Raw genomic sequence first — 12,054 nt, forward strand, 5'->3', positions numbered from 1 at the left:
TACTGATCAGCCTGGCATGACAGAGCATGACCCTGTCTCAAAAAAACAAAAAAACAAAACAAAACAAAACAAAAACTATACTGTTAGGGGAATATTGTCTTTCCTGCTGGGAGTTGTAGACCATGTTAATGTGATGCAATCATTGGGAGAGAGGAAGACAATGAAGATGTCGAGGACAGAGAACGAGTATTCACAAGAAGCCCCTGAGGATACAGAGGAATGACTTGCAGAGGCCAAATGGATGGGCCGTTTCATGATTGTGGCCGGACATGCTCACCCATGCTAACAAGAGACAGACAGAGTAGGCATGCAGGTGTGGCTGTTGACGGCTTCTCTTTTCTCATTCGTGCATCAGTCAAAGTTGTCTGCTGGGACTGGGTAGAAATGGGATGGAGAGTTTGAGAGAAAGGGGTGTGAAACTGTTGTTTGGAGCATGGGAAAAAAATATACTAACTAGATATACTCAGGTAGTAGAATTGCCTGAGTGTCCACATACAATATATCATCATGAATTTAAAGATAAGTTGTTATATTTGGGTGTTTTTATTCAGCAAGTTTAAGATGTCACATCTTACTCTACTGTCCCTTCCAACTCTTGCCTGACTTTATCTGTCAGTCCTGCCTAGGTGTCAGTTCTGTAGGAAACCTGTCTTGTTCTTCCACGTCTAGTGGTGCTCTCCTGTGGTGCTCTCTGTTATCCCTATTCTGATTATTTTGTAGTAACCTTTACTCATCTGTGTCTCCCATCTGAACATAAGCTCACAGAGGGCAGGGACTTTGATCTATGTTGTTCTGAGCTCTAACCCCAACTTCTGACACAGCACCTGGCACAAAATAGAGCCTCGACATACACTAGTTGAATTAAAGAAATATAGTCTAAAGACAAATATCAAACAACCTCTTTAATTTCCACATTAGCATCAAGATTATTTTCTTTTCTCCTCCTCCTCCTCCTTCTTTTTCTTCTTCTTCAGATGGAGCATTCCTCTGTTGCCCATGCTGGAGTGCAGTGGCACAATCTTGGCTCACTGCAACCTCCACCTCACAGGTTCAAGCGATTCTCATGCCTCAGCCTCCCGAGTAGCTGGGAGTTACAGGCATGCACCATCACGCCCCACTAATTTTTGTATTTTTAGTGGAGACGGGATTTTGCCATGTTGACCAGTCAGGCTGGTCTCGAACGCCTGACCTCAGGTGATCCACCTGCCTTGGCTTCCCAAAGTGCTGGGATTACAGACATGAGCCACTGTACCCGGCCAAGATTATTTTCACTGAATATTAATTTTAAAAAATTATTAACTGTTTATTACTAGAACACTAACAAGTCCCATAAGATTTACAATTTAGCTTCTTTTTGCTATAGGGAGCAAAGTTACTATGTATAATTGTATATAAGTAAACTTTCCTTTTGAAATTTATTTGTTTCCAGAGATGGGGTCTCTCTATGTTGTCCAGGCTGGTCTCAAACTCCTGGGCTCAAGGGATCCTTCCACCTCAGCCTCCCAAGTCGCTAAACTTTATTTTTACAAAGAGGTTTGGGCCGGGCGCGGTGGCTCAAGCCTGTAATCCCAGCACTTTGGGAGGCCGAGACGGGCGGATCACAAGGTCAATAGATCGAGACCATCCTGGCTAACACGGTGAAACCCCGTCTCTACTAAAAAATACAAAAAACTAGCCAGGCGAGGTGGCAGGCGCCTGTAGTCCCAGCTACTCGGAGGCTGAGGCAGGAGAATGGCATAAACCCGGGAGGCGGAGCTTGCAGTGAGCTGAGAACTGGCCACTGCACTCCAGCCCGGGCGACAGAGCAAGACTCCGTCTCAAAAAAAAAAAAACAAAAAACAAAAAACAAAAAACAAAGAGGTTTGTATTTTAGCTGACTTCCTTTCCTTAACTCTACCCTCTAAAAATGGTGACTAAGGAAGAATTGATTTTTATAATAGTAATGGTTGAAAGGAGAAAAATAAGCCCCAAAGTTGTAAGTATTTTAAGTGGAGTGTAATAGATCTGCACATCACATTTTTTTTGGATTAGAAAGCAGCAAGCTTAAGGAAAAATATGCCACCTACTTCCCACATACATATTTGCACAAGAAGGAGAAACATATTAACTAAAATATGTTAGAATGATTAGGAATATTTTGAGAAGATATAATTGAGTTTTAAAGTAAGTTTTTAACATAGAATAGTTTTAACACACAATTGGGGACATGGGTCTCGGAGGTATTCACTTCCCCATCGCTGGGTAACAGGCATTTTTCTCTAATTGATCATAAGTCATCATGGTGACTAATCAACAGGCACTGCAACGTTTTACAGAGATGCGAGAACGTATTTACTTGCAGAATCTTCACAATAGCTAACAACCTTGACTTGAGATGCAATTTTATCTCCAGTGTAATTAAAATATAAGTAAAACGAAGCTTTGAGAGATTAAGTAAAACATACAAAGTCACGTGGCTGGTAAAGGGTAGGGTCTGAATTCAAATCAAGATTGGTGGCCGGGTGTGGTGGCTCACAGCTGTAATCCCAGCACTTTGGGAGGCTGAGGTGGGAGGATTGGTTGAACCCAAGAATTTGAGACCAGCCTGGGCAAGATGGCAAGACGCCATCTCTATTTAAAAAGAAAAAGAAAATATTGGTCCCGCTTCAAAACTGATTTTCTTTCAATAAAGCAAGGCAGTGAGCCCCTTATTGGAAGCCCTGATGATATCTAATGTCTCTTTCAGTTCTAATATTGTATAATTTCTAAAGAAAGAAGGAAATGTATCCCTGGGCATCTCTCTTATCTTGAATTTTCAGTCCCATCTAGAGGCCGGGGACACATCAGTCTTCTCAGTGTCTCTCCTGTTCTCTGGATGGACATAGGCACAAGCAACTTCACACATAGCAACTCACAAGTGCAGCCTTTCATTTAAGTAGTATATAATACTGTTTTCACTTATACTACCTGAATTCCTGCTGTAGAGAGTAGGATGATTTTCAAAATTGATCAGAACAATCCACGTTTTGGAGATGCTTGTGAACTGGGTGTTCTGTGAGTGTGAGTAATTGACCATAACAGCTAAATTTACACTCCTTTTCATGAAGTTAGGTTTTTAGTCTCTAGTTATTGGGTTGTAAGCGTGTTTGAAATATAAATATCTATTTCAGTTCTGTAAGATGTTGAGTTCACTCTTGTCATTAATAATTAAGTGATCTCTCAATCTAACTGTGTAACTGGCAGCACACATTATCAGCAAGATGGGCATTCCACACACTACACAGCAAGCATCACTGGACTATGGAAAGTGTACATAATAACAAACATTTGTGTAGTGCATTACTTAATAAAAGTTTCACTGTGGGAAAGAACTCATTGCTCAGATAAGGAGAAAAGGCTCAGAGATGTGAGTGACTTGTCTAAGTTCAAACTGCTAGTAAGTGGCAGAGTCAGCACTTGGCAAAATACTCAGAGACGGCACGAATATAAAGAGCTTCCTAACACTGGGAAGACGTGTCATGTCATCTATCAGCAGGACAGTAAAAGTCCACCAAATCGACTTAAAAACTAGTAATTAGGCGTAACAAATCCTTGGCTCTACGAACACCAAGTGTATCATGCCTATGAGAATTCAGAGTTGGAACAGAGTGAGTAAAGGAAATTTAAATGAATTTATGTTAAAAGGGGTATTACAGTATAGGGAAGAGAACACTAAGCTGAAGATGGAGCCAGCAGAGATTCATCTGTGAAATGGGGTTATTTTGAATGAACGACTCCGCATACCCATGAAGGCTCACAGGCTGGCTCCCATTCCGGGAGCTCCCTTGTCCTCCAGCTTCTGGTTGGTTCTGCCAATGAGGACCCCTGGGCAGAGATAGGAGAAACAGGGAAACAAAGTTAGGGTTTACCCTTGGCTCCCTCCCTGCGAGGTCTCCTTCGATGGCAGTGGTCTCATCAAAGGCTAGTGCTCCTCTCAAGGGCTCCTGCTTTCCTGACTGTCCCCCTCCAGGCGGCCTTCCAGGCGCCTTCAGGCCGGCATCCTGTGGCTCTCCTAGCCCCTGCCCACATCTGTGGTATCAGTACATTTGTGAATGAATCCCCCTTACAGCATCCCTACTCACATGCTGCTGGACACTGACTGATGCATTCTGGAAGAGATTCCTCGCTATCGTCCATGTGATTGTGAACTATTTAACTTGGTTTGCTTGCTCTTTCTTCTCCATTGTAACGATTCCTGGCTTCTTCACACAAAGTGCATATGGTGTGCAATTATTAGAGGAAAGTGCTTTGAGACTGCTCTATTTTCTTTAAAGTGTAACTGTTGTCCATAGTGACAAGTAAGAGAGAAAACAAAGGTAGGTAAAATAAGGGCACATCTTTATTTTGCTACAAGGCAGTAAGTACACCGTCATATCTCAAAAGTTCAGTGCTGGCCATCTTGCATCAAATGTTCTTAAGGCAGTGACTGGCTATCAACCACAGTTTTCTGTCTCCCCAGTTGCAAACACAGGATCCATGCAACAGTTCTGAGACCATACACTTAGAAACCACAGGGGATGCGGATCAAATGCAGAACTCCCAAATTATAAAAGTCAGGCTACACTCAAAACAAAACATAGAACATTAACAACACAGATCTCCCAAAAAGAAGTGCAATGCATGCTTTTATAAACCAACAATAACAAAAAAAACCACAATAAAAAATGCAGAGTCTCCCAAACAAGTTTTCAAATGTATTACAAAAGGAAAAAAAATGTATATATATATAAAATTAAAAAGTCTGAAATACTAGTGCATAGTCAATTACCTAACACCAAGTTTCTTTTCTTTCCGTCCAAGCTCTACTGCCCCTCTGATACTAGCAGCATGTCTACAGGCTAAGACCATAGCAGCAAAAAACGTTTTTCATTTGGCATTTACAAAATTAAATTACTGAATAAAAATATAATTTTTTATAAAACTATTTCTTACAGTAATAATTTTTAAAGCAAGCTAACAGAAAACTCATAAAATGGTTTGGTACAATAAATGTACCTTCAATGTCATTAACCATAAATGAGCATTTACAATCTGGATTAATTGTCTCATGGTATTAAGTCTATACTTATAGTAATGCTTTTACTGATTTTTAAAAATATATGCATATGTTTAGTGATCAAGAAAAGTGAAATACTGGAGTACCTTCTATGTGTAAAATTTCAAAAAACCCATCATAGGAAAAAATACTGATCTGTTGGATCCTTTAAAATACAGATAAATCATTTTATGTTTTTAAAAAAATCTGCATTAAGATATTAACAACTGGCTACAATTCATTACCTAATAATTTAGGTAAGACTGTTATTTATTTTTAAAAATCCTTTTAGTTGGGTGAAATCCAATAAGATTTCATTCAACTAAATGCACCTGGTGCTGCTCTCAACTGTTGTACCACAACAAAAATAGGTTCTTCTCCCATTCATGAAAAGTTTCATGTTGAGGAATGATATATCCCAAGTTAACTTGAAGTGTTCTGAAAACCATAATGCTTTTCTGGAAATGTCTCACATGACCAGCGTCCGGGCTGAGAATGCATTCACGTATTTACGAGCTTGACTAGAAGCTGTCATCTGCTCCTCCATCTTTCCACAGGATGCAGGTTCCCAGGTACTGCTACAAGGCTGATGGGGAAAGAGAGGGCAACAGAACGTCAGACAAGGAAGCTCATTTTATAGTCCCAGCAGGGCCAGCACTGACCAAGAGATGGCAAGTGGTTGACACCAGAAAGGCTTTGTCAGATAGAATCTTACCTCCCTGGCCCCCAGAAATCCGGTGTTCTTAAGGGATATGGATGATCAGAAATTATATGTTAAGAGGGAAAACCCATTCCAAGCAGCTTCATAAGATACAATCACATCTTCACATTTTAATGCCTTCTGACTATCAGGCAATTTTACAAAGCTGGAGACAGGAATGAACATTATTCTCCAGATACCTAAGGTGAGCTATGGCCACTTACTCACTAAGCAAACTGCTGAGTGCCTGAGCCACAGCGCAAAGCAGCTCATGCATGTACTGGAATTGATCAACACCTGCTAAGTGTTGTATATATGTTTTCACCAGTTACTTTAGAAATAGTTATCAGTATAGTTTAATTTTTTTGTTTGTCTCAAAGAGTCATGCTCTGCCATACCAGGCTGATCAGTATCGGCATAATCACAGCTCACTGCAGCCTCAGCCTTCTGGGCTCAAGTGATCCTCCTACCTCAGCTTCCCAAGCAGCAGGCACTACAGGCACGTGCCACCAAGCCCCCGCTAATTTTTGTATTTTTTTGTAGAGGCAGGGTTTCACCATGTTGCCCAGGTTCGTCTTGAACTCCTGGACTCAAGTGATCTGCCCATCTTGGCCTCCCAAAGTGCTGGGATTACAGACATGAAATCAGAATAGTTTAATTTTTAAAGATACACTAGAAGGCACAAGATGGACCTAATATCTAAGGACAGCATCTCCATGCCAGGGACAGTGGCACTTCACATTTCACATGCATTATCTCATTAAAACATGAGGCTGGTTCATTCTCTCTCTAGACAGGCTAGAGAATGGAGACAGAGAATGGAGGTCACTTGCCCAAGGCCACTCTGTAGGTAAGTGGTGGACTGGCTTTGAACTTTGCTGTCTCCAGCTCCTGCGGTGCCTCTGTGTTGCCTCAAATGCAAACATGTACTATTTATGCCCCACTTGGTTTCCAAAAGGATGTAAGATGATTACAAAAGAAATACAAGACAAGAGAGTTTTAAAATATGTATAAAGCAGAGTCATAGGGAAACAGATTTGGAAAAAATAAACACAGTTGGCTCTCCGCATCTGTGGGTTCCATATCTGTGGGTTCCACATTTGTGGGATCCACATCCATAGATTCAATCAATGGCAGATCAAAAATATTCAGAAAAAAATAATTGCTGTGTATTGAACATGTATAGGTTTTTTCCTTGTCATTATCCCCTAACAATATAACAACTATTTCCATAGCATTTACATTGTATTAGCTATTGTAAGTAATCTAGAGATGATTTAAAGTATACAGGAATTAATGGGCACAATGTACGTTATTCTGTTGATAGATACACTCACAGCCTTGACTTTGACCACTATGCAATACATCCATGTAACAAAATTACACTTGTACCCCATGAATTTATACAAATAATTAAAAAAAATTATATGGGAAGATGTGCGTAGATTATATGCAAACACTATGCTATTTTATATCAGGGACTTGAGCATCCACAGACTTTGGTGTCCTTGCAGGTCCTGAAACAAATCCCCCATGGATACTAAGGAACAACTGGAACATGAAGATGGTATGAGATCTGCACACAAAACTCCTGCCATAAAGCACAGTGCCCCAGCTAGATGTAATCTCCCTCTTGACTCTGATCTCTCTAGCAGTCAATGCAGAGAGGGGGAACAGAAACACAAACAGGTGTAAGATTTGGTGCCAGTAAGCTCAAAAGGAAACCCGTGGGTTAGAAAAAGCACTATTCCTGGTATTGCTACCTGGAGGGATTATTTTCCATGGGACAAAAGAATAAGAAAGACCTTAGCTTTTCAGAGCCTACAGTGTCCTTTATGAGACAGAATGGACACACGTGAAACAGGAGGAATAACAGGCAGTGTGTGCAGGCTTCTGGTGTTACCCAAGGGGAGAGGGGATGGGACACCGAGGAACTGTCAAGGCAATGCTGTGGGGAAAGGGTGAAAACAGCTGAGATTAGGGGAGAGGTGGAAACACAGCGATGTCATCCAGGGAACGAGAAAGCAGGAAAGAGGCAGGAAGCTGCAATTTGTATATTGCCAGTGGGAGGGGATGTGTATGTCTGGGGAGGAGCAGAGAGAGAAAGGGTTAAATGACAACATAAAATAAGCCCTCACTATATGCCCCCATGCCTCCAAGTGTTATTTATATAACTCCTCTCATTTAATTCTCACACAAAACACCTGTGGCATAGGTACCATTCACCACATCCATTTTACAGACTAGGCAATTTGAAAGGAAGAGAGGATTTAGGCGCCATACTCAAGGTTACCCGGGTAAGAAATGATGGAGCAAGAATGTCACCCGCGGGACCACACCCCTATATTCAAGTTCTTATCAGGAACAATAAAAGGAACCTGGGAAATTGTGTGCTCAGGGTACCAGGGCCTTGGAATCCAGGAAAGTGTTGAGATGGGGTGTGACAGTCACCAGACTTCTTGGCAAAGAAATATAATTCTACTAAAACAAGGTACGGGTTACAGTGGTAGGGTTTCCTTGCCTAGTTGCTGGAACAGTTTCCTGACTTTGAGTTTGCAGTGTAATGTTCTAGCTTTTAAACTTTCCTAGGGCATAAAGCTTGTGCCATCTCCCCACTGATGTCAACAGCACTGTCTATGAATAGAAATGTTCACTCTGAAAACTCAGAGGCTCAATGTATAACTTGAAATACTACATAGCAGGATGGATTATCATAATATTTTCCAGGAACTGAGTATCTCAAAAATGACAAGACAAAGATAACAGACAGGTATTCTGAATTGCCTTCTATTCTGAATTTAATGTTTTCCTAAACAAAATTACCAGGGTAGTTACAGTATTTGAAATAATTCTGAATAAATCATGTTTCTCTAGCCTCAAGCATGCAGGTGAAACACGTATCTCTCTGGTGTCTATCTGTCCATACAAATTCCCAAAACATGAAACTGACACAGGAAACCAGTTAGAAAACAAAATTTAATGTTATCTTTTCAATTACTGAGCTTGCATTTGCAGTCGCTACAACAATGTGACATATTATAGCGACTACTTGAAGGTGAATAGTAAAATATGGTGAATACGAAGTACGATGCAGGGCTTACGGCAATGATTAGATGCACGTGGAGCCAAGAACTTGGATCTTAAAGAACAAGTGACAAAACAGGAAGCAGAATAAAATATCTTAATATCATAATATCTTGTATGTAAATTTAAATTTACATAAAGATATACACAGAAAAGAAAAATACTTGAAATGAATGGAAGGAAGGGGAATGAAGGTGAGAATGGAAATGTGAGAACCAAGAAAGAAAGGATTGTTTCTGTTTTGCTCTGGTTAAGAATTTTTCCAAAGTCTTTAAAACGGCCTATTAGAATTTTTTTTCTTTTTTCTATTTAGCTGGGCTTCAATCAATATAGAATTTTCTTTTCTATTTTTCTTTTTTTAGACATAGGGCCTCATTCTTTTGCCCAGGCTAGAGTGCAGGGGCATGATCACAGCTCCCTCAAACTCCTGGGCTCAAGCGAGCCTCCCGCCTCAGCCTCCTGAGTAGCTGGGACTAGAGACGTGTGTCACCATGCTCAGCTATATTTTTTTAAAAAATTTTTTTGTAGAGGGGGTGGGTCTCACTATGTTGCCTAGGCTGGTCTCAAACTCCTGGTCTCAAGTGATCTTCCTGCCTTGGCCTCTCAAAGTGTTGGGATTAAGGATAAGCCACTGCAACAAGCCAGAATTAATTTTCTAAACGTGTAAATTAAATGTTATGTTAAAACAGTTTTACGCGTGCTATTACTATGCTTCCTGTTAAAAGTCAAGTTCTCTGTCTTTTTTGTTTTTGTTTGTGAGAGAGGGTCTTGCTCCTTGCCCGGGCTGGCATGATCACAGCTCACTGCAGCCTCCATCTCCAGGGTTAAAGTTGATTCTCCAACCTCAGCCTCCTCAGTAGCTCGGACTACAGGCAGGTGCACACTACACTTGGCTAATTTTTTTATTTTTTGTAGAGACAGGGTCTCACTGTGTTGCACAGGCTGGTCTCAACCTCCTGGACTGAAGTGATCCACCTGCGTTGGCCTCCCAAAGTGCTGGGATTACAAGCATGAGCCACTACACCTGGCCTAAAAGTCAAGTTCTGAACCTTTGTAATATAGTGCTTAGGTTGACTCAGAATTCCCAAAGTCAGTTCAGGAGAATCTAGTACTAAGTATTATCAACTGAATGTATTTTCAACTTGAAATTTGACCGTGTTGCTGTGAGATCCCCTACATGGCTCATCACTTTATTCATATTTAGCTCTTCCTCCAGGACTAGGTATTTAAAAATGAGATCACTATAAAGAAGGTACCATATATTTGTAATCAGAGTTCTGAGAGACCTTTCCAAATAGTTAGCTTCTCCTAAGTCAAAAGAGAATTTACCAAGAAACAAATAAAAATGAAATATCCAAATTCCAGAAAGCATAGCATTTCTGAGTCATATATTCCATGAAGCTCAGAGCTAGGGCAGCCAAGATGACTTGGAACGCCTGATTCTCCCAGTACAGACAAACACCAGGATGTGGTAGCCACTGTGTACAAGAACCACTGTGTGTAGGAACAAAAAGGCCACCAAGCATGACCGAGGGAGCTCCTTTTCTGCACCAGGAAAGCACAAGACAAGGACATCTTACCACAATAAATGAAACAAACCGGTCAGAGTAGACATATGCCTATGCTGTGAAAGTCAAGGAAGATCAGAAGATTGAGTACTTTGGTACAAAGAAAAAAAGAAATGCTCCCTTTCTCCCATCTTACCTGAAGCCTGGGGCCCCATGCCAACTTTTCATGCAGACAGAATTATTTTGACAAAGGAAGATTAATGTCTTTGTGCTGGAAGAATATTTTTAAACACTGTCATACATAATCTTTGCAAATTCTCCTTGTTCTCTCTCCATAAACTTTAGTTTCATTTACACTAAAGAAATGCTGAGAATTACGGGTTTCTGCATATGAATTCTTGTGAAGTTACTAACCCATGGTGCTCTTGCAGACACGTCACTCTATCATAATTCATTTCAACATTAATAATCCTACCCACACATCCTCCTCCTGTGGCCGGGGAGTCATCTCGCTTATCCTGTAATGTGCCTTTAATTGCCCCTGGGCAGAAGTGAACTATAAACAGTCTGTCAAAGCTTTAACTGGGATATCCTGTTAAAGCACTTTAAATAAATATTGCCATCCTTTGTAGAAAACAGAAGAAATAAAAAGAAACAAGACCATGTCCACAGGTGGTTTTCTGTCAGAATTAGATGATCTTCACATTTTCATTCAGAACATGAATAGTTTTTTCATCAAGCTGAACAAAAATGGTTCTTATTATTATATTCATACAGCAACTTCACCCAGTATCTGCTGGCTTCAAAAGCCTTGACAAATTATGTGTTTTACAATTTGCTGACCTAATAAGAAACTTGTATAAACTGAAGAAAAAAAAAAGGTAAAACCAAAGCAACTCATCAGATGGTATTATGTTTTTATTATGTTTTGTTTTAAAACAATAAGCAGCCATCAATGGTATCTAAAACAGTAAAAAATAAGAATTTTCTGCTTATTCTATTTCACCTATCTGAAAAAAAAATACTCTGGACGAAAATTCTAAAAATGAGAATTCCTTCCCAAAGGGATATCTTGAAAAAATGGATCAGTTATAAGAGAGACTGTAGAAATCTTTAGTTGTCTCTTGAAAGTCAGGGATAAGCTTAAACTGAAATGCTGCTAAGGTAAGGTTAATGGTTACCTGACTTTTCTTGAGAGTAAATGCTTCCTTAGGTTGGCACAAATCAATTAAATGCCTCCAACTTCAGCACTGCTGATTTTCTACAGAAAATAATCTTAAAAGTTAGGGAATTAAAAGTCGAGATGGTGACTAGAAGTTGCCTCATCCACCAACGCCTCGCCTCCACTTCCCAAGCCTAAATTAACAATTGCAAATGTGGATGGATGTGGATGGACCTTTCCCAAATTTGGAGTTTGTCCCAGATGTCTCTAGAGGTCTCTTCACCTTAAATGTTGATAGACTTTCTAAGTTTATATCATATAGCCTAGGGTGGCACAAGTTTTTGCAATATTCTTTTCCTTACTCACATATGAGTTCCAGACTATTAAAGATTAAGACCAGAGCCAAATTGCTCTAAAGCAATTCTCTCTTTGCTGGCCTGCCCAAGGAAGATTTTATCTCAATGTTTATTCTCTCTAAGTGTCACCAAACAAAACAAATGAAAAATCCACATCTCAAAATGTCTGGGGCAGGGCATTCTGACTCTGA

General features: G+C 40.2%; 1 protein-coding gene across 2 annotated transcripts in view; it reads right to left on the bottom strand.

The window, feature by feature from the left end:
• Positions 1-4,335: 4,335 nt before the first annotated feature.
• MYB (MYB proto-oncogene, transcription factor) overlaps positions 4,336-12,054 on the bottom strand; it is a 38,530-nt gene continuing 30,811 nt past the window's right edge. For both annotated transcript variants that reach the window (XM_010370686.2, XM_010370664.2), the window contains one exon: positions 4,336-5,639. In XM_010370686.2, coding sequence (XP_010368988.1) covers positions 5,523-5,639 — 117 coding nt within the window. In that variant the 3' untranslated portion in view covers positions 4,336-5,522. The remainder of the gene's footprint in view (positions 5,640-12,054) is intronic.

This window comes from Rhinopithecus roxellana, chromosome 4 (genome assembly GCF_007565055.1).
Source record: "Rhinopithecus roxellana isolate Shanxi Qingling chromosome 4, ASM756505v1, whole genome shotgun sequence".
NCBI lineage: Eukaryota > Metazoa > Chordata > Mammalia > Primates > Cercopithecidae > Rhinopithecus > Rhinopithecus roxellana.